The sequence below is a fragment of the Uloborus diversus genome, chromosome 9, assembly GCF_026930045.1.
Source record: "Uloborus diversus isolate 005 chromosome 9, Udiv.v.3.1, whole genome shotgun sequence".
Taxonomy (NCBI): Eukaryota; Metazoa; Arthropoda; class Arachnida; order Araneae; family Uloboridae; genus Uloborus; species Uloborus diversus.
The window spans coordinates 56,047,356-56,071,387 of NC_072739.1; the positions used below are offsets into that span (position 1 = coordinate 56,047,356).

Sequence of the window (24,032 nt, forward strand, 5' to 3'; positions counted from 1 at the left end):
TTGCAACAGTGAACAAAGTGATTAATATAAAAACATTGACATAATGATGAATTATTGTATAATTATGCCAATATTGTATATATTGACATAATGATGAATTTAAAAACAAAATCAACTGGAAAATGACAATGTTTTGTGTGTTACAAAGCTCATTCCAGACATTAAAAAATTGGTTAATTGCAAACAAGCTCATGCACATCCTCCCTAATAGAACACAAAAACCAACTTGTATGTATATTAAAAGCTTTATGTGTACTGTTTTTTAATAAAAACACAGCAATAAATTAATTTTCTTTAAACTTTTTTTCCACGTCTCATGATCCACGCTTTGAGAACCACTTCTTTAGACAATTATAATAAATACTAGATAATATTACTATTCAGGTGGTTTATAATAGCAGATTGTGGAAAGGAAATCCATTGGTATACTAAGATATTAATAGAGACATCACAAGTGCAATCAGAATAGCTTCACATTAGAGCAACAGTAAGATAGCTAGCCCCAGAAATAACCATACCCAAGTGTGAATCACCGATTGGAATAAAACACTGCACATCGGTAGAACACTTAAAAATATTGATCCTGTGGGTTTTTTTTTTTTTTTTTTTTTTTTGGCAACAAACACTATTAATGGGATGTACCTCTAAATTTTGGATAATTGAGAATTAGAGGGAACAATATATTATTTTATATTTTAATTACAGTAGAAACTTGAAAATCCGAGGTGCTTCATTTATAGTTCAAGTTAATTTTTTTAGTAGCTGAAAAACTGATTTTCATTAAAATTTGGAAACAGAATATTTTTGTTACAGTACAACTTATTACAGTGAAACCTGTGTAAGTTGACCACCTGCGGTGCACTACTTTAGTGGTCAACTTAAACAGGTGGTCAACTTACAGAGGTTGATTTATATGATAAGGGCTGATTCCGTGTCTGAAAAAAGCGATCAACTTAGACAGGTTGTCAACTTCACAGGTTTTACTGTAACTACATTCATTGTAAAAATAAAAATACATAATTAAAGTAGGTACATTGAATGAAATTGGTTTCAACAACACTAGCCTAAGTGGTACAAAATATTCATCACCTACAAGATATGGATTACGAAATGTCCTGGAGATAATACCTCGATATGTAAAATTGAAATTGATATAGGGTTGGGTATGAAGCAATTAAATATGAAAAGGAACAAAAAGTTTACAGACAATTTAAAATTTTGGTTTCTTTAAATCATGAACCAGTGGTAAGAGTGGACTAAGTAAAATTTTCTAAAGGCAGTGTGAAATTTTCCGAAACTATAAGGAAACTTGAGCGCTCCCCCCTCCTGTAAAAACTTTTCAAATATGCATACAAAAATAATTGAAATGATTTAAAAAAAAAAAAAATTCTTTTTTTTCTATAATTTTTCAGTTTAAAAATGAGCTGTCAGCCTAAAATGTTAGGAAACTGCAACCCAAAATTTTAGGAATTTTCGGAAATTTAGGATCACAAACACCCTTGTTTTGAACATATTTCCAGTACTTTTAAATGATTAATTTTATGTTTTCACAATGATAAAAAATATATATATTAGTTGAATATATTACCACTTAATTTGGACAGCACATCAACTTTTTCAGCTATTAAAGTTTCTAGCTGCTGTGCATAAGCTATGAAGAAAGAAAAGAAAATTAGAAAATGGAAAAGATTTAAGTACAATATTTTAAATGGTATTTTAAGTTAAAATATTATGCAAAATACTTAAAGAAAATAACAAATATAATACATATTTGAACAAATTAAGCTTACCAGCAAAATAATCGGCAATAATTTTTCTCAAGTACTTGTTGACTTGTTAAACATTGGGGGTGGGGGGGGGGGGGAGATCTTAGATCACGTTTTAGAGCAAGGAGGAAAATATGTACTAAAGATTTTAAAAACGAACAAAAGTAAATTTATAAAAAAATAATAAATAAAATAAATACTTGTCGAAAAAGTGTTACTTTATTCCAAAATTATTTAAAGAAAAGGAAATAATGGTTTTTTGAACTTGATAGTAAGAAACTAATATGCTTGTTTCTATATCTCTCAGAGAACTAAAATTTTGACACATAAACTAATTGTTTCACAAATTTTGTTTACCACAAACTCATAAGAAGATTATAAAATCATTTTCATAAAAAAAATGTCAAACTAATTCAGTGCTAAACTTGTTTTAACCACCACATAAACTCTGCACGCAAATCCATCATACAGAAAGGCAATTGATATCTTTAAACACAATCGGTGTGACACATGTTTAATCTAATAATTTATTAATTTTAAATTGAGCTTTTTTGTTGCTATTTTCCCTCCCACCTTTTTCCTCGCATGCAGTTTTTAAGCAAAATACTCCAACTTTATCAAATTTGAAATGAGAATCGATATCACTGCATAGAAAGATCGTTCTGAAAAAAATATGTTTCCTCTTTACAGAACAATAACTCTTGCAAAGTTTAAAAGATAGAGATACTTTTTTTTTTTTTTTTTGGTCCCTAAACAGTATAAAAAAGATGGGGGTGGGGGATATTTTGCAAAATAAGGTAAAAAAGATACAAGTTAAAGAAAACTATAAGAAAGAATTTCCTTTGGCTCTTCAAACATTTATAACAAACATATAGAAGTTAAAAATTTGATAGATTAGTAAATGAGTTTATATTTGTAATTTTTAAAAAATATTTCATTCTGTCTCATTATTTAACATTTCATCATATTGCTCAATAATTTATAAATTGTGTCAAAAGCATGAATGAAGAATAATTTAAAATATGTTTATATGTACCCCCTTTTTTTAATTTAATAAAATAATAGTTTAAAAAACTAAAAAAACACGCTTTCGTAGCAAAATGAACTAAAAAGTGAAAAATAATCTTTGGATGATAGTAGTTGACCAATCACTTAATTTTAATGTAATACAAAAAAGCGTGGGGTGCTGTCTATTTACATTTTTGCTTGGACAACAAATGGAAGAAATTCAAGACAACTGATAAGAAGCCCCCACGCTTTTGTGTATTACATTAAAATTAAGTGATTGGTCAACTACTATCATCCAAAGATTATTTTTCACTTTTTAGTTCATTTTGCTACGAAAGCGTGTTTTTTTAGTTTTTTAAACTATTATTTTATTTTTCTGCTTTTTAGTCTTATGTTGGAGAATTATCAAGCGACGAAATTATTTATAAAACGAGTGCGAGGTAATATAAAGTTAAGACAAGGGCACCCCGATGGGAAGCTACTGTGAGTCATCGATGCATGTTTGCAGAAATCATATTTATCTTATACATATAAAATCTGAGTATCTATCTATCTATGTCCAAGCTTCTTCTCCCGAACGACAGTGAACTGACCATCGAACCAGGTATCGATGGATTCGTCATCTTTCCGTCTTCATGTTTGGCTATTTAACATAATCCTCTGATAATAATTAGCGGAGCTATCAATTAAAAACTATTGATCATGACTCTTAGATTTCAAAATCAAATCCCTATTTTTCGAAGGCTTTTCTCCATTCAAATTATTTTTCAGTGCTTCATCTCAACTTTCCGTCGATTGCTAATTTAACGTTTCATATTGTCTTTGTTTCGTGCGTGATTTTTTGAGACTTTCCTCAATTCAAATAATTAAGTAATGTTTCTTTCGGGAGTATTCGACCTAAAATACTTTAGGGAATCATAACAAATACAATAAATGAAGCATTTAAGTTTTATTTCACGTCGTAAAGTAAATGAGTGATTTACATGCAATTTATTATTAGTTTGCATAGTAGTGATTTAGAATGTGAATTTTCCTGTTTTCGTGTAATATAAACAATCTTGGCAAACACTTCCCACTGATATAAATCTTGGTGAGAAGATTTTGATAATGGGATTGTTTAATTCAAACAAGAGTACTACTTTTAGTCACAGAAATTGATAGAACAAGCAAAAAAAAAACAAGGACCCAGAAAATAATTTTATTTTCCCAACAATTATTTTTTAATTAATTTTTTAAAATATCCGATTTTTCAAACAAGCCGTGGTCTTTATACGTCACAAATGATGTACTTTGGCGCATCTTTCTATCGGCTTTCATTTTTTAGGTAGCCCGTGCAACGCCGGGCACGCAGCTAGTATTACTTTGAAAATTTGAGATGCATTTGAATAAAAGTTTTGTTCAACAATGGTCTGATCAGCAATGAATTTCCAATTGAAGGCTCACCTAAATTTTGGCATGAAATTAGTTAAAAACAATTATATTTCATGTTCTAATTACCTTGGAACATTGGAACAAATTTTGTCTGATGCAGAAAAATTAAAGGTTTTTGTAGATATTTTTAAATAATTTTTGCGAGCTTTTTTTGATGTATTTTTTTTAATTTTTCCTTTTTCACATTGTTGGATTTATGCCAAAATATTGATTAAAATTGGAGGAAACTAACAATTAAAAGGGTTAATTAATTAATTTGATTATAGAATATTGCATTGTTATCGGGTCTGAGATCGCGTGCCAAATTTCAAAAGAATCCGATCGCAGGAAGTGGGCGAAATTTGAGCTGCAAGATTCCGTTACAAGATACATACATACATACATACATACATACAGGTGAAGCTAATAAAAGCGTGTTAAAAAGATTCACAAAATACAGGGTATCTGCTACTTTTTGGGTTTTGAAATCCATGACTTCTGCCCGTAGCTTTCCATGACTCACTTTCTTCAAATCCATGACTTACGCAAGTTACTTCATTTGACAATGACATCAATATTGCGTATAAATAGAGACTATAAAGCAGTATAACTTTGTTTTAGGAAAATATCCTTTTTATCTCAGCTATGTAAATAAATTTAAACAAATGCAGCAAAAAATATTCAACTAAATATGTATATGAAAAATAAATGATGCAACAATTTATTGAGACAAAAAATAAGTACGAGAATTTAAGAACATTTAAAATCTAAAATAGCCCATTATCTCCCCAAAGCACAGTGTGAAATTGTAAAATACAAATTTAGTAAATGCATTCATACATTAAACAGAAAAAAAAATAACTTCAAAATACTCAATTCCAGAGTCATCATGGCAAAAAATAAGTTAGTAACATATCTGAATACGATCGGTATAATTATTCAATTGTAATGTACAAAAGCAAGCTTACCATTAAATATAGAAACTTCAAACTGCTATTTCTACTGTTTATGTGTGTTTTTTTTAAACATTGTAGAAAAGCTATGATACGAAAAAAAAATCCCCAGTCTCCGGAATGGGAAAACATACGATAGTCCTGAGCGCGAAATCCACGACCAACAGTCAGTTTCCATGAATTTTGGACATTTTACACTGAAATCCATGACTTTCCATGACCAATTTCGATCGTGTTTGAAATCCATGACTTTCCCTGACTTTCCATAAGCGCGGACACCCTGAAAATAACTCCTCATGCTGCACAGTGTATATTATGAACTTAAAGATGGCAAGTGGTATATAGCACACATACATGTTTTCATCATTGTAAAACCAAAAATATCAAAAAGATGACAGAAGGAGAGAACAGTTTACAATTTCCAGTAACAGAAAAATTTGCGGAAAAAAAAAAACTAATATGGATAGGAAATAAAAATTTACTTACAATCAACATCATAATCAACATCATTTGACATAGAAAGAAGTAGATTGTCCCTTTGGAACCATTTCTCAGAGGCCTGAAACATTAATTTTACACTTCAACAACTGAACTATGTTTCACTATTTTACAACTAATGAAACAATAAATTAGTGCTATGAATACGAAAGATGAAAAATATTTACTTGTTAAAAATTTTGTCTTTTGATGAGATGCTCATCTAAAACAGAATAAATCTATTCCCCCCCCCCCCCCCCCCCCCACCTATATTGATTTTGCAAAGTTATTGGACACCACATTATTTCATTTGCTCGTTCCTTTTAATTGCTTTTGAGGTAATTTATTAAATACATATCCCCAGTTTGTCAACTATCCCATTTTGTTTCATTCTGATTATCAATATGTGCAGAATGAATTTTCTATTTATGCAGAAAATGTCTCAAAAAGCATACAAATAGCTACAGGAAAATGAAGAATGTGAGACATGAAACAAAACAGTAAACAATATTCTGAATTATACTAAAAAATGCCTAATTTACGCCAAGAATTGAAAATGTAGCTACTCACTTCAATCATAGCTTTATGAGAATCAAGAACTTCCTCTTCCATTTCTTGAACATGAGATATTGCTTCGTGAAAGGAGTAAAGATCTGCTGACAATTCACCTTCCTAAAAAGAGAACGGAGTTAAAGTTGAATACATTTCATGATAGGGGAAATTTTAACGAAACAAAAATAGTTCATTGTAAAACACGTCTTAATACGCTTTTCAAAAAAAGAAAAAGCAACAAATATGTATCTTTTGTTAAAAGAGAACTGATTAATTCACAATATATATATATATATATATATATATATATTATATATTATATATATGTATATATATACACACACACACAAGTTTTACTATAAAGTTTCTTCCTTATTGTACTGTTATTTTTGAAGAAAAAAATCGAATTTGTTCATTTTGAAAAACACCAGTTACCTTAACAATTTCAATTTGCGCCACATTCTCCTACATTAGATCACATTGAACTGTATAGAAATAGTATGTAATTTTTAATGACTTTTGCAGTTCTCTGCTGTATCACAGAATTGAATTATGCAGTGAAATGAAATGGAAGGAAAAAATTTAAAAAGTAAAATTCAATGGTAACAAAATAAATAAGTAAAATTGAAATACTTAAATAACCAAGAATCTTACATTTGAAGAACACAGAAGAGCTAAATCGTTATTTTGATCATTTTCATTTTGTTCTTCACCACCACAGGACTTCAACTCTGGGTTTTCAGCACCTAATTCTTTCACTCTGAAATTAATCAAAGCATTGAATTCAAAATAAAATTTTAATAGTGGAGAGTTGATAGGATTGGAACAGCTGTATTGATGCTAAAATAAAATATAAAGAATTATTTCTAACGTTTCCAGTAGTTTAAGCAGTTTAAGAATCAAGCAAGAGCCTAAAGCTGCTACATGTACTAGAGAAGCTAGAAATAATTTCTCATTTTATTTTGGCATAAATGAAGCTGTCTATTATCCTCTCCTGCAGTCGAATTCCTCCCAACTCCCCCCAATAACTTTAAGCACTATATAAGAATCAACACAGTCGCCATTATAACAAGCATTAAGACTACTTTCAAGATGTTTCCAGTCCCCAGCACACAAGAAACAGTAATTAGGTCATTACTGTATTTTTTAAATCCATCAAATTGAAAAGGTGCCTCAAATATTTTGAGACATATATGCACCTCTCAAAATGCTGTAAATTATGCCGAAGCTATACATGTTGATATCTTATATTAAGAACCGAAATTTTACTGTATTTAAAAAACGAAAAAAGCTGTTTTATTCAACATAAATACTATTAAGATGCACAAAATGAATGATCAACAGGAAGGAGAGAGAGCAATGGTACATAGACAATAAAACAGAAACGGTACGTAGGGGAGAAGTGGGTACAGCAATTTGATTAGACATTACTCTGTGAGCCTCGATATTGAGACTAAGCTCTGAATTTTTATGGATATCTTTTTCTTGACTTTTAATTGTACGTATAGAAGATTCACTCATACTTCTTGTCATGCTATCCTCAATGCACTTTTTAGTTGTTCAAGCATATCGAGAATCTTAACCTTTTCTTCACAACTGTCAGATTTTTTTTTTCCTTCCATCTTCAAACTTAAGTTGAAACCGCCTGTTTAGGGTGCCATTTTATTCTATCAATTTGAACATTTAGAATAAAAAAAATAAATGAAAAATGCCGAGTGGTTTCGATACGCTAACAAAGTGATGTGTAGAAGTGTGGTGTGGAAACTTCCGTTGTCATGATGCTAAAAGTCCATTCCCAAAATCAATATTTAGTAACCAATAATGAAGCAGGTACCTGCCTTTGCTTTAGCTCTAAAGTTCATTGCTCATGAAAAACTTGCATTATAGCCATTTCCTGTAAGTGGAATCGGGTTGTAGGGGGAGTCGACTGTACAAATTTGTGCTTTTAATGTTTTCTTAATTACTTTGTCACACACACACACACACACACATAGGTACTTATTTCTTATTCTCATAGCTTTTTTATATCATGAAACAGTATGCCAAGTTGATAAACAAATGCATTTTTAATAGTTCAACATATAAAGCATTAATGACTCAAGTTAAAAGGTATTAATAAAACATCAACTACTCTTAAACAAGATTTTCCCCCTTTACTTACTGATTTATTTCTTAGTAAACAGTACTTACTAATAAGAAACTGAGTAAAATAAAATTTATGAAATTTCAAGACTATGAATCAATTTTTTAACTTATAAAAACAAAGTTAATAATCTATTCTAATTCCAAAATTCTCTTTTTTGTTGCAATGCTATTGTTAGTATAAGTACTGTACATACAGAATTTTTATCCTGGTACAATTTTTATGTTAATATATATATTTTGTTTCACTGTAAAATGCAAAAACAATCATTCATTAGCTAAACAGTAGAAATGTATGCTAACATCTTGTTAAGATTTCTAACTGCCTCTAGACAAAAGGCTCAGCGTTTTCTTAACCTTACATACATCAAAATCTTGAGATAAAGATCATATCTGTGAACTGAAGTGGTGATTTTTAAAAAATTCACTTTGTCAGTATAGAATTAATGAAAAGAAATTCCAAAACTTTACTTATTTGCTAATAAAATTATTAAAGGATTAAAACATGTAATAATTTGTTGTAAATCATACCATTAAACTTCAATGATTAACAAAGCAAATTACTTAATACTAATATGGTTTTAGTAAAAACTGCATTACAACTTATTTTCATAGCAACAAAGCAACAGAAAATCAAATGCACTTTAGCACAGAAAAAAGTAAATTTATTAATTGCTGCTCATTTATTTATTTTGTTTTTTTTAATTTTTGTTGAAAGGAAACTAACAACTTGGCCCTTCCGGTACATATGAAAAAACACATCATATGAAAAATGAGTTCTCACCTATCAGCATATCTCAGTGTGTTCAGGGAATGTTCACAAGAATTCATTCCAGGGGAAATCATAGCTATCTGTAAATGATCACTTACATTTAATGTATGTACTGAAATAAAACATGAAGATATCAAATCAAGAAAGAGATTAGAACTGACAAGTGGAGAGAGAAATTTAAAGTTTGAAGACAAAAAAAAAACATCATTTGTAACAATTTAAGAACAGTCCCTGTATAAAAAATAAAATCCAACTCAAATTTTCTAGATAATCTATTAATTACAACCAGGGCTGAGGAGTCCGAGTGGGAGTCAAAAAGTCAGTCTTACTGATTCTGAGCTGAAGGAGTCGGAGGTTTAAAGTTCCAAGAGTTGAAGACTGGGTCTGGCATTTTTCCACAAAGTCTGCAACTCTTTTAGTGCTTGCGTAGTTGAAGTCTGACTGATTTTGTGGTAAAGGAGTTGGAGTCGAACGTCCTAAAGTCTCTGGAGTCCGAGTCTATGATTTTGCTTCCAACTCCTGGTCAGTACATTAAAACCTTGACTGCAGGATGGTCACTACCATATTGTAAGTCAATCTTTAATCCTAACATTTTTGTACTATCAAACAGAGAATCAATAAGGTTTTCACATCCTTTTTTACAAACTTGTTGCTTGATAAACCATAAGTTGTAAGGGCAAGGGCATATAGGGGAGCAAGTTGGGGCTCGAGACCCCTCTTAGAAATTAGAACCTCCTTGCTTTTGGTATTTTTCTTTGCAAAAATGTAAAACCATTTCTTCTCCAGCCATTGATGAATAAGTTATTAAAAATGTCAAATTTTAGTGACTCTGTTTCCATGGGGAAAATATCCTGCTAAAACCATGGGGAAAATATCTCAGCCCCCCCCCCCTTACAATTTTGTATATAGGTGCCCTTGATAAGTTGGTCAATATAGAAATTAGCTTTTCCTTTACAAGACAATCCTTTTCGTGAAAGTTCTGCCTACAGATTGTCCAATGGTTTCCTTATACGCTCAGTCAAGCACCCTAGAGATTTTAAAACATTCGAGCCTGCACCCTGAAATCCGACTTGTCAAAAATTAAAACTAGTGATAAAAATTTTAAAAACAGGCTGGATCCAGACAAGATTGAGAACCCCAGTTATAGGATATCAACAAACTTTTTCAACTTGCAGCATCCTTTCAAGATTAAGAATTTTCTCACAGCATCCTAGTCCATCTCTATTATGTAAACAACTTATAAGTTATTATTTACAGGTATTTTTCCCCACACTTGAGCACAGTTCATGCACATTTGTGCAGTATATGCAGCACAAGATCATGTCCTCCTCTCAAATACTCCGGTATTATATTATAAGGACGGCGGAGTGTTAATAAGGCGAACCATGGTCCTCCTACTACAATCTACCTTTCTAGGTTATCAAACCTCGGGAAAAATGACGGCACACAACGTTTCATTTTTCATTTTGAATTCGTCAACAACAAAATTTAGGTTTCACGAACAATATGGAACTTTTTTATTCTAGTTTAACTTCAGGGAACCATGTAGAAACAAAATATACAGTAAATAAGATCAGTTGGTTTTGACATCACTCTTCTGCAACAACTTTTGCTACAATGTTGCATTGTTGTCCGGTAGTTAAAAATGGCTAGTTGATAACGCTTTATCATCAGTTAGGCGTTTTGATTACAATGAAAGAGGATCTAGTGAATTTTTGTTATACTGTATCAAAAAAATGGAGGATTTCCTTGTTGTCAACCGGGCATTATTTGGGACATTCACCTTACATATATATTGATACCATGGTGACATCACGGCACCCCCTCACCACTTTTTACGGCACCCCATGGCGCCGCAGCACCCAGCTTGAGAGCTCCTGTCCTACAAGATCTAAATCCAACTTTCCAAATATCTGGAATTTCTCCGGAGTACAAAGCTCATGCTTTTTAATTCTGATATGCCTTTGGGTAGAGCAGGGCAGGGAGTCTCACTGGGTACCTTACATCACCCTTCCATACATTAAGGAAAATAAAGAATATCTTCATTTAAGCCTAACAAATTATATCATCTAACAAAAATTAAATAAAAAAACCTAGGCAATACAAGTGGAAGCAGTGTAAAAAAAATGTGCTGCAATAGGAAAGCTGTTTTTTTTTTTTTTTTTTTTTTGCATCAAGAAACGTTTAGTGCCCCCAACAAGCATTCTAAAGATTTTTTTATTATTTTTTTTACCATTGGTGTGTTAAGTTTCAATTTCAAACATAAAATTCAATGTTGAAGTTCTGTAACTTTTATCTGAAGCGTTAAAGTTATTATTTTTATAATTTTATGGAAACTTGAATTCTTGTTGATTTTATGCAAAATCATGTCAAAACGTTAATTAAGATGGTCATAGCAATTAATGCTATTCTGCAATCAAAAATTTCTGGTTCGAGAAATAAACCATATTTTACAGAAATCAAGTTTTATTCCTTAAATTTGCACAAGGGTGATCTATACAATGAGAATAAGCTTATTTTGTCTCACACCAATTAACTTTGACAACACAATTATATGAGAAAAGAAAAGTTTCTACTCCATACAAAAATAACATTCATGAAACTCACCATACAAGTGCGGGAATTTTCTCCAATAAAGGAATCTTTCAAAACTTGAGTTAATTTGCTGGCCCGAAATGGAAGATGGGCTCCTTTCCTACCCAGGGCTCTTATACACTCCTATTTAGAAAGAACAGCATTGGTAAACTAAAATACTGGTAACAAATACTGTATGAAATAAGTACTAGCATTGGTCTTCTTGAATTTTGATGAAATAATGAACTATTTTTTAGATATATTTATTACCTGCAAATCATTTATTCCAGGATTAGCAGTGCAGCCAAGAGAGGGGTTTGGTTCTAGGAATCGCGAAACTGGGCTTTGCCCGAAAAAACTCACTATCTGGGTAAAATGGGTTTTTTCAGAATTTACTGCACATTCAAAAGATTTACTTCAGAAACATACCAAATATTATAACTACAGTTGAACTCTCTTAATACGAAATCACGGCTAAAACGAACATTTGGTTTGTTAAGCTCGGTTTGCTATCTAATTACATCAAAAATTTCAAGTATAATATGTACATTAAATTGAAAGTCTCGGCTAAACCAAGACAAAAATTTCTGACCTATTTACGTAAAATGTTCACGGTTGAGTCAGGGTTGGCTTTCTGCCGGCAGAAACTAGTTTTTGCCGTGCCAGTGGCAGAAACTGGTTATAACCGGTAAAAACCGGCAGAAACTGGCAAAAACTTAAAAGTGTCTTTAATAACTCAAGTAATTAGTAAATGATATTTGTTTGAGTAAACTAAAGAATTAAATATCATTTCATCATTTAAAAAAATAAAATCCAATGCTAGTGCCCTTGATTTAGTTCAGAAAGGGAACTTATAAATTGCAGAGGTTCGTAGTATTTGGATTAATTTAACAAAGGATAAAAAATCATACTGGGGTACTTAGTAAAGAGGAGTAACATACAGAATTGAACGGGCATTACTGATTGTAATTTGCTCACTATGCTTCCTCTAAATTGTTTGTGATTGAAATTATGTCACGTGCTTCAAGAAGAAAGTGCCAGAATTTTACTTGCCTAGAATTTTGTACCTAATGTCACAGCTTTGCAAAATAAATTGGCCCCATTTCTCAAAACTAATTTTTCTAATCAAATTTTTACCACAACCTTAGTTACTGCATGGTGTACCAGTTATACAATACATGAAAGTTTCACGAACATTGCTTGCTCCTTGATGCATTGTCTGCTAGCTCTTCTATTTCAAGAATATTCTGAAGTTTCTCATTTGTGCATATTAAATTGAGATTTTTGAAACCACTTTTCCGAAGAGGCAATTGCAGGGTCCCAACAATGTAACATTTGATTTTGAATTGTGATAATTTTGTAATAAAATTACAGTGCTTTGGTTAACAATTTATTATTTTTTTCCATGTATTTTCTGTTGCATATCAAGAATTTTTAATTTTGTGAGTTTTTGCCAGTTTCTGCCGCAAATGTGGCAGAAAGTGGTTTTTGCCATGCCGGTTTTAACCGGTTTCTACCAGCGGTTTTAACCACCTCGGCAGAAACTTGCCAACCCTGGGTTGAGTACTGTTATTTTCTTTTTTAAAAATTATTCATCATTTTTGTTGGGTAGTACTCCCCCCCCCCACACCTGAATATTTATAGCCTTTTCCCATATTATAGCCTATTCTCATTAATATGCAAGATTAATTAGGTTACTCAATATTGAATTTTAATACTGTTCAAATTTTATTTCTAACTTCTAGAGTCAATGTATTATTCATTTTTATGGTTTATACTATCCCTTTTCCATTTATTTTAAAGATTAAGGGGTTACAATACTTCAAAAATGATCAAACAATCAAAAAAAAAAAAAATATTGCTTATTTCAAAACTACAAATTATTCCAACACAGAGAGAAGTTTTATCGCTTTAGTTCAAATAAAAAAAAAATGTTCTGAAGGTACTGTGATCCATTAATCATAGGTTGTGAGATATAACTGTAAAAAAAAAAAAAAATAAATAAATAAATAAATAAAATAAATTACGTAAGGTATTTCAGGATTAAAAGGATTTTTTTTTTTAATATTACTCACACAATTTGTTCCTGAATAGAGGCAAATGCTTTGTCCTAAATGGTCATGTTTTAGAAAAGAATTTTGATAATATTTCACATAAATATCAAAGAAATTTACTGATGGTCTTGGAGATGGGGAAGAAGTGAGATAAATACATAAATTTGGGTCCTACAATAGAAATGGTTGCCTCCCAGGACATTGGAAGTGATACCCACTGTTAACTTACTAAAAAATAAAATTCAAGAACTATTGTAGTTAAATGGGATGTTGGTTAAAAAAGTTTTGAATAATTAGCGTCCTACTGTACTTTGGTTCATTGGATGGTAAATGAAATAGAAGTCCTAATTCATGTCTGGGGTAAGAAGAAATACAAAATTAATTTTGGGACGCAACCAGAGAAGCACAACTTAACAAACAAATTTGTAATTAACTTCAATGAGTAAACGGTTGTAGCACAATGAAAAAGGTAAAATTAGAAAAGTGTTGAAACATGACAAATCAGTTGAATAGAAGTGGCCAAAGTCAAGCTGCATCTAATTCCCATACATTAAAGCAATGATAGTATAACAGGATATGCATTTTAGGTTCAATATTGCAAAAATAATAACATACAGTTCTTAAATGGGTATAAAAACAGAATCAAAGTGAAAATACCTAAGAATTTCAGGCACACATTTAATCAGAAAAAGACATGGAAAAATTATGGCTGTGCATAAATTTTAATTAAAAAAAAAACAAACAGGTGCAAAAACATGCTTGCAAACTTATCTCTTATAGAATAAAAGTATGTTGGCAAGCATTTCCCCTCATTTAATTTCCTCAAACTTCATCAACTTGGAACATGGTACTTTTTTTGGCCAATAATTAAAAAATAAACTTGTGGAAAAACAAAGAGATAATTTAAATTTTCCCAGTAACTTTGAATAATACAAAAGTTTTCCATGCTTCCAAATGAAACCTGATACAGGGTGGCTACTCAGTTCTGGGCAAAAAAAATTCCTTGTGCTTTCCCTGTAAGAGATGCAGCATTACAAACAAGCGAACACTGATATTTGTATAAGAAAATTAATATCCTGATAGTTTTACTATGGGGGAAAACATAAATAAATAAATTAAATAAGAGGAAGTAAAGAAGAATTCATTAAAACTGAAATACAGTGGATGTCGGTTAATTGAATCAGTGGTTAATTGAATCAACCACTTTAATGAATCAAATTGTCAAAAACAGAATAAAATCCATCTTTATTGAATTAGCTGCTTTATTGAATCAAAATTGTTCAGAACAAACGTGATTCAGATAATAGCATGATGACTGAATAAAAAAAACTTTGCTATTTATTACATGAACTTCAAAAAAGAAAGTTAGCAGAACAATAAGTATTGGTCACTAATCTCATGTTCTCTAAATTAAATTAGCATAAAATTTAAGATGCATGTAAAACAAAACATTCAATAATTTTTGCTTTTATTTTTATGATAGATATTTTAATATTTACTCAAAAAAAAAACACACACACACACATTAAAGCAAAATTATTTTTTTATTTTATTCTATTTTCTTAATTTTAACTTTTTTTTTATTTATTCTTTTTTTTTGGGGGGGGGGGGGGGGTATTTTTGAAATTTTCATCTTAAAAATTCCTTGTATGTTTGGTTTTTCTTTCTTTTTCTTTGTGAATTTTTGAATTCCCTGTATTTTCTTTGTTCTTCCCAGCTTTTCAGTGGTATGGCAACCCTGTGATAGGTTGTTTAAATGTTTCATTCACAGATTAAATTCACCACAACAATGTAGGAAAGCTTTCTGTGCAAAACATTTTGAATTCCCTGCATTAATGAGAAAGTAAATTTTCAGCTGAAACATGTCAGTATATTTACTTTTAAGGCCAGCAAACTTTTGTTAATTTCAGCACCTTCCATTCTAGTCTGTCTGTTAGCACTAGAAGTGTCTGCACCACGTTCATTACCAGCAAGGTCAATTAAGGAGAATTTTCCATGTAGTTTACCAGTCCGCCTGAATAGTAAGAACAAAGGTACAGCAATCATATGTATATTAATAATAAACTCTAGAAAGACAAGTAGTTGTGTTTCAATCTCTTACCTTTTAATTATGATTTGGAAAACTGCATGAGATCTTGAAGAATGCTGATTGGCAGATGTCTGACCAGAAGTCCTTGAAGAAAAAACTTAATGAGCACACAAAACAAATTACAACTAATGTGTATTTGAAAACTATATTTTTGCGAGTTTTCATATTTGAACACCCGAAGTTTAGGTGATTAAATTTTGAAATATGATGCTAAAAAGGTGACCTATAATTTTCTTTCAGTCATAACTGTGCATTACTGTCTCCCTAATTTATACTTTCAAGATTACCAAATTATTTCAGCACAAAGTGGTCACAGATCCTTTTCCACAAGGTAAAGCACTTTGTGAAACAAACTTTTGAAAAAATTTCAGGTCAAGGCTATGTTTCTAGATTTTAAAATGCTGTATTGCAAAATTGCTAGTTTTATCCATAGAAGCTGCACTTTTTTTTTTAAATAATGTTTTTTTCTTTTTTTTTACATTTTTTTTTCTTCTGAAGTTTTTAAGCAGATGTAACTTGTTTGCAGTTTTTATTAATGACACATTTTTATAAATGTTTGCCTTGAGATATATCCATTCATACATGAACAACAGACTTTGGTATCAAATCTAAAGTTTGAAATAGTACACTAAACTACAGACCAATAAAAGAGGCAGCAAAAAATTTCATACAAGAAATTTAACTGTGTACAAGGAAAGAAAAAGAAATTAGCTATCATTGATTGCAACAAAGTACAACATAAAACTAATAGATTTTAATACAGTTATGAAAATCAGCTCCACAACCGTAATAAATTTAAAATTAAATTTAAAAATAAATTCTTTGAAATGAAAATCATATCAATTTAACTAACACATAACATCTATATTTGAAAGAGTTGACTATGTTTTGAATCTTCTTATATTCTTTTTTCTTTCCTTATTGTTTGAATTCTCATACAGACACTTTAAAACTTAAAACCATAGTTCCTGCCAGAACCAAAAAAAGAAGAAATGTGCATCAAGACTGTACGTCGCCTTAATCTCATGTCTGAAAGCTCTGGGAAATTAATATACTTTCTAACACCGACATTATTCAAAGAGCAATTTAGTTCAACAAGCCTATCTTTTGTCTTTTGCTGTCTAAAGTTCAGCTCTTTTGCACTGATTATTGTAATTATTATACCTTCAGTAATTTGAGCGTTGAACCGACTCTTCAGTGACATTTCATTCATATTTTAAGAGAATTACCATCGATCATTTACAAAATTAGTACCTTTTTTAGCTAACCCATTAGATATTTTCCACAACTGTGAAGTGAATATTAAATACAAGACATTATAGTTGTTTTCAACTCAAACTATTTTTACAACTTACCTTACATTGTTGCCATGTTGGATAAGATCCAAAACACTTTCTACAGTTTGAACTTCTTTCTCCCTTAATCCAACTATCTGTACTTGCTGTTTTCCATCTTCCAAGACCCGCAACTTAGCTTTATTATTTAATAAATCAAAAACCTGGAACATGTGATGGATTTAAATTCCTGTTAATCATAATTATAGAGAATAGTAAAAAAAAGTTTCAATTTGTAAAACATTTTTGATCTAGTTCACGATATAAAAAACTGTTCATATTCAAGTATCATTTTCCATATTTACATACATTAGAATATAAACACAAATAGAGTATATTTTGAAAAGTAATCCTTATACACTGATACAAATTCTAACAGATAGTACATCAATTCTTGAATTAGGAGTAAAAATACAAATTATAACTAACAGGCTATAAATTTGAATATCTTTTCTTAAATAAAACAAATATTGTTAGGTTACTGGCAGAAAAACTTACCTTCCCACTATAAATTTCAAAAAAGCTACAATTCACAGTAAAACCTTCATGCCTATATTGTGGACTATTAAGTAGATTAAAAACTTCTCTAGCTGTGGAGAAATAAAAAAGGAGTTTTTAAGATAAATTAAGACAATATTTTTTCTAGTAACTTCGAAACATAATTCAAAAACGTGAATAAACATATCTGAACACTTACTTGCTAAAGCATAAATTCCTTTACTACAATCTTGAGTTGATTTTGAAATAAAATCACCGGCCATTGTCTGGGGGAAAAAGAAAATAAATTATATCAGATGGTTTGTACACAAAATTGAAATTTTTTTTCAAGAAATATTTAAGGATTTTGGAAGGATAAAATGAGCTTTTTTTAAGGACTAGTTGGACTATTTGAAAGCATCAACTTTTTAATTACTAAAACATAAAAATGTTGACTTGGTTCCAGTTCACATAAAAATTTCAGCATTTTGCAAAACCTACCACACTATTAAAACTTAAAAACTAATCTCTCATAGTGTAGGCTGTAAGAAACAGATCAACTAACACTAACCAAAAATAACGATGAAAAAAGGAATACAGTGAAGTACCATTTATACATTTCCCTTTTATGCGTTTTTATCAAAAATATTTTTAAAATTCATCTCTGCAGAGTTTATTACACATAAACGTATACCTATTTAACATTTTTTCATAGAGTCCCTTCAAAAACTTATAAATGGTGCTTCACTACATTTAAAATTAATGACTAATGTAGTGTAGTGTAATCAGTAATGAAAAAGATTTCGGAAGTAATTTCAAAATTTTGCTGTGATTGAAATCAGGTAGAATATGATTAAATAATATGCCAATGCTTATTTGCTTTATAAAAGCCATGATTTATGTTGTGTATATAAGTTAGGCATGTAATACATTGTTTTTAGTCACATGCAATTCAAGGGTGCGAATATTTGAGCATGAAGAGTTGGTAAATAAAAGGTGCTAATTGATGCAATCAATTATTTAATATTTATATCAGATTGATAAAATAAATAAACTGTTAAAATTAAAAATGAAATAAGCAGATTTAAACAAGCATGTGTCAAAACAGCTTTAAAACTTTCAAAATAATTGAAAATTTATAAGATACAAAAAGGATTGAAATACCAAACACTATATGCAGTTTTGGCAAGTTTCCAAAATGAGATTTCTTTTAAATGAGCTATTAAGTGAAAAAATTTAGTTATGTGGAAGTCTCAATCAAGTTGATTCTTTCAGTGTGCTAAATTTAACATCAGTTTTTTTAAAAAAAAAAAAAAATCCCCTAAAATAACTGATTTTTTTTTGAAAAAATCAGTTTCTGCATATATAAAATAGCTTGTGTTGACTGACAATCAATGCACAGCCAAAACTACTGAGGTTAGAAAACTGAAATTTGGAACATAGGTTAATTTTATAACATAAGCGCATGCTAAGAAAGGATTTTTGGAAATTTCAATTTTAAAAGGGTGAAACGGAATGGGGAACGTTGCGCGCTTATATGCAAAATTCTCAAGAACCTGCTTGAGTTCAGAGTCGAACCAGGTATTAAAAAATTCGAATTTTTTTGGGGGTCACGAATATTCAAGCTTCAACCACGTAGGACGCTAATTAATGGAGACATTAAAAACTCAATTTTACGTCCCCTTGAACATACGTCTATGGCAAGAAATTGTCCGATTTTTTTGGCTTTTGTACCATTGGAAAGCATGTCGGTAATCGCCGGATACTGGATAGTAAAAAAATCAGCCGGATACCAGATGGCTAGCGGCTATCCGGTGAACCCCTACTAGTTTGTTACACAGATTATTTAATTCATAAAATAGCTAGGTCTAGGTATTCAATGAAATCACGAAATTGTACACTTTAACAGTATCAGAGCATTTTTCAAAACATTGAAATTACCCAGAAAATGCTTCACAGTTGGCAGGTAGTTGAACGAAAATAAAACTACGTAAACACACAAAATATCTGTAACCATTCAACTTACATGGGTTTTTCCACTACCAGTTTGACCATAAGCAAAGCATGTGGCCATGCCTCCTTCAAACAATGTGTGAACTAAGGGCCTAGCAGTAAATCTGAAAACAGTAAGTAAATAAAGAATTAAAAAATACTAGTACAAAATCACAAAGTGCTATTAGTGCCATTCCTTCAAAATATTACATAGTTCACTATCGAATCAACTCCCACTTAGGAGTTGGTCCAATCACAAGATCTATCTGGAAAGTAACGTCAGTGAGATTATAAAATACTTATTAATCTGGTCATTACAGTACATGAAAAGGTTACAAACTGGACATTTCCTGCATTGATATATTGCTTCCAGTAAGCTTTTCAACAGTGGCGGCTCGTCACTATGGGCCGGGTGGGCAAGGCCCACCCAGAAAAATTGTACACACCACTAAATAGATCATGTCAAAATAACGTTTAGTATTTCGCTAAAAAATAAAAAAAATAAAAAAAATAAAAAAACAAACAAACAACGAATTGAGGACATGAAACACATTTTAAATCTCTAACACCTTGCATATTGCTTCTAAATTGTTAGCGTTTCGCTTGCAAGCTCTGAGAATGATTCTTGGGGCTGCGACTGGTTTGCCCCTCGATTGACTTGCCACACCTCCGCACCTAACCAATCACGACGATTCAATCAGACACCAAAACGGCAAGTCCGTGTCACTCCGATTTCTGCTTGTGTGGGCTCCCGCTCCCTGGCCCTCCGAAAAATAGCTTTACCCCCAACAGCAGTAGAAGGGCAATAGCAGGTGGGGAAGGATTTGACACACGTCACTTGTACGAAACAACAGTTCGAAAATGGGCAAAAAATGACAAGCCCACTGAATGAAAGAAAGTGCTCTTATCGTTTTCCACCGTCCTTCTTTTGTATTTGTCTTTAATCTTAAATTTCTGTTAGTATCTGGAACTGGCATTTACCATTTTATGGGTTCCCTCCGATTCTACCGCATCGCATGCGTGCGTATTTTTATTTATTTCTCCGTTTGGAACTAATATGATCGGAATTTCTGAATGAAGAGTTTGTTTTCGAATATACTAGTTGGTTTTGAGTGTGAAAAATTCTGAATTGGTCCGAAACTTTTACAAAAAAACTTCAATTGGGCGAGATCTATTCAATTTTCTTTTTTGTTCTGATATTTGGCAAAAGTAATAAGTATTAATCGTATAATAGGTCTTATCGATATGTGTTTTCTATTCTGTAGTACTCTAAGGCGGAACAAACCTAAGAAAGTTCTTCTGCCTTTATATAGGAGTTTAGTAAGACCTCATTTGGAGTATGCTGTTCAATTTTGGTCGCCTTATCTAAAGAAAGATATTTTTGTATTGGAAAGGGTTCAAAGAAGGGTAACTAAATTAGTAAGGGGACTCTCAGATTTAGACTATGATACCAGACTTAATAGGCTTAATATGTATAGCCTGGAGCAAAGGAGAGTCAGAGGGGACATGATTCAATTATTTAAATTTATCAAAATGAAAGATGTAAATGGATTAAATTTTTGCGGGGAAAGCAGGACAAGGGGTCATTGTTTTAAGCTATTTAAATCTCAGGCTAACTTGGAAATCAGGAAAAACTACTACTTTAGCAGGGTCGTGGGCACTTGGAATAGCTTACCGGAAGAGGCGGTAATGAGCAAGGGAGTGGATAGCTTTAAGAGGGCCATTGATCTTCATTGGGGACTAATTGACTAGGACCAGCCTAGCTGAGCCCAGAGCCTGTTGCTGGTCGTCACATTTGTATTTGTATTTGTAAACCTGAATTATTTCAATTTGATCCGGTACATCGCTTTAAATCCTTAAAGGCGTAGGGCCACATAACCTCAAAAATGACCAAACTTTTCGATTTTTTTATTGTTTGTTTTAAAACTTCAGATTGTTTCAAACTTTATGAAGCGAGTTTCAACGCTTAGTTTAATTATTTAAAAAGTTATCAACTTTAGGTCACTCACACTAGGTGCGCTTTTTCTTGATTTCGAACTGTTTTTGAGCAATCATGAATTGCTTATTGTGTTCACTTGACCGTTGAATGACGTATGCCTTTGATTTTATTTTTCTATTCTTATACTGTTGGCCCCACTTAAACGAATACCGTCGGTTTCAAGAAATATTCGATTAAGCTGGGAAATTTTATTTATCTTCCCTGGTTGACAACTTTTGCTTAAAACGTAATAATAAATCAATATGTAAGTAATAGAAAAAAAATGTTTTTGATTAAAAAGCGTTTTAAATAAGCTAAGTAATCAACAACATAGTATAATAACTAAGTATATATAATACAAGTACATATGAAAATTATAAATATGCAACTTACAACTTGAGGTATTAAATCTACACCTTTTTTCAGTTGATATTGTTTGGAGAAAGTCCATAATAGTGGATTCCTTGCTCAATGTGTTTTGTGAACAGTTTTCTAAATTCAATTACCGCGTTTTACGTAATCAATGATTATCAATTTCTTATTTTCTGCAATGTTAATATTTTGTTGTGTTTTTTAATTTATTTATCGACTGTCTGTTGGTAATGGCATTGGTAACTATAGAAGAAACTAGATAGAAGAATGGAAATGTTTTGATGGAAAATTAATGTTGTTTTTCCCGCCCGTCGTTTGCCGAAAAATGCTATTTTAAGTTTTTACGTCAGTAATTGCTCCTATTTAATTTATTTTTAACGTATTGAAAAAAAATTTCAGCAAAAATATATGTGAAAGCCGATTACTATTATTCGATTTTCCGAAGAAATTATTCGATTAAGCGGGGATCTCTAACATTACATCTATAGGGGGGGGGAATCTCTAACATTACATCTTTAAATTTGGTTCCTAGAGATTTTACTCAACTAAGCGGGGCTGACAGTAATGCAGGCATCCATGTGCCTCGGAATCGAATTATTTATTAACGACCTTCTGGACTTTACACAATCCTTTTTACGCGAAAAAAGTATCCAGCACATAATATCCAGCATCCAGCCCCAGGCATTCATTTGAATTTTGACGTCAGGAATTCAAAATATGGTTGCGATAAAAGCCATTAGTAGAAAAAAGAAATTCCTCCTATCGCAATTCGCGATAGTGAAAACCATACTTTGAATTCAAGATCTCAAAATTTAAACTTTTAAAAAACTGATATATTCTTCAGTGTTTTGATTTTATGAAAGGGCATGAAGAATAATTATTGGTAAATAAGTAAGCGCATACAAAGATTCCAAAGAATTACATATTTTATTGAAATGTTTTACAAAAATGCTATGAATGTGATGTGACCCCTAGATATTGTGATGTAGTTTCACACAATAAAAATTAATTAAATTAAATAATTAATTCTAATTTTGATGTATGAAGAATGCACTAGCGATTGAGGAAACTGTGCTTCTGGAAAAAAAAATAGTTACCAATTTTGTAATTTGAGATAAGGAAGCATGCTAAAACGAAAGTTAAAGCTTCTGCGTGATCATGTGCTCGTGTTGGCATCAAGAGTGTAATGCAGTAGTTTAATTAATGCTGTGTGTTGTTTATTACTAGTTGGCATGGGGTGGGTGTCTTGTCATTAAATTTAGGTTATTTGCCTTGAATTTTCAAAAAATGCTCAAGTGGATATTTTTCTAAAACAATTTCAACTTTGAAGTAGAAGAGAAGTTAGAAATGAAACAACTGCAATAAAGACTATCTTATATTGTTCAGCATTACTAACTGCAGTCCTCTCCATTGTATCTGTATAAATATTATTGATAAAACTTTATACAGCAAGCCCACCCGCTAAATTAAGGCACGAGCCGCCACTGCTTTTCAAGCGCTGAAAGCATCATGGTTGGCCTTTATCTTTTTTTTTTTTTGGAATTCTTCAGAGCCTTGGTGCTATCTGCCAACTTAGTCAAATGTCTCGAAATGAATTTTTATCATGTTAGTTTTCTAATAAGGGAAAAAAAAAAAAATCCATGGAAGTCACATCAGGATTGTACAGCAGCTGAGGAATTTACACCTTTGAATATAGGACAAGAAACTGGTCCTCATTTTTGTGCATTTCTCACTCCTGCTGATTATTCAGCACTACCTCATAAATGGTTACTTTTTGAAATGTTTTAATGTCTCCCATTCAAGGAACACTCAGTTCAGGATTTCAGTCACATTTTCATGTGTGGAGGCGATTGATTGATGACCTTCTAGAATGGGCTTTATTGCTGACCTCTTCATGGCCTTTAAAAATCCCTAGTAATGGAACGGAAGACTTGTCATTACACTAAACCATTTTTACATCATCACGGGGATAGTTTGCACTGTGGACATGCTGTGTTTCATACAAAATATAATGCAGGGGTCATAGTTTAATTTTAAAATTTTCAGGACACAATTTCTAATAAAATTCCAGGACATAATAGC

The 24,032-nt window shown here is 31.3% G+C and overlaps 1 protein-coding gene across 3 annotated transcripts in view; it reads right to left on the reverse strand.

Annotated features, from left to right (window-relative positions):
• The window catches only part of LOC129229230 (kinesin-like protein KIF2A), a 55,777-nt gene that overhangs the window by 4,440 nt on the left and 27,305 nt on the right, over nt 1–24,032 (reverse strand). For all 3 annotated transcript variants that reach the window (XM_054863491.1, XM_054863493.1, XM_054863492.1), the window contains 12 exons: nt 19,635–19,725; nt 17,829–17,895; nt 17,630–17,721; nt 17,153–17,295; nt 15,810–15,881; nt 15,587–15,722; nt 11,688–11,798; nt 9,093–9,160; nt 6,821–6,926; nt 6,185–6,286; nt 5,624–5,696; nt 1,589–1,651 (listed from right to left, as the gene is read on the reverse strand). In XM_054863491.1, coding sequence (XP_054719466.1) covers nt 1,589–1,651; nt 5,624–5,696; nt 6,185–6,286; nt 6,821–6,926; nt 9,093–9,160; nt 11,688–11,798; nt 15,587–15,722; nt 15,810–15,881; nt 17,153–17,295; nt 17,630–17,721; nt 17,829–17,895; nt 19,635–19,725 — 1,124 coding nt within the window. The remainder of the gene's footprint in view (nt 1–1,588; nt 1,652–5,623; nt 5,697–6,184; nt 6,287–6,820; nt 6,927–9,092; nt 9,161–11,687; nt 11,799–15,586; nt 15,723–15,809; nt 15,882–17,152; nt 17,296–17,629; nt 17,722–17,828; nt 17,896–19,634; nt 19,726–24,032) is intronic.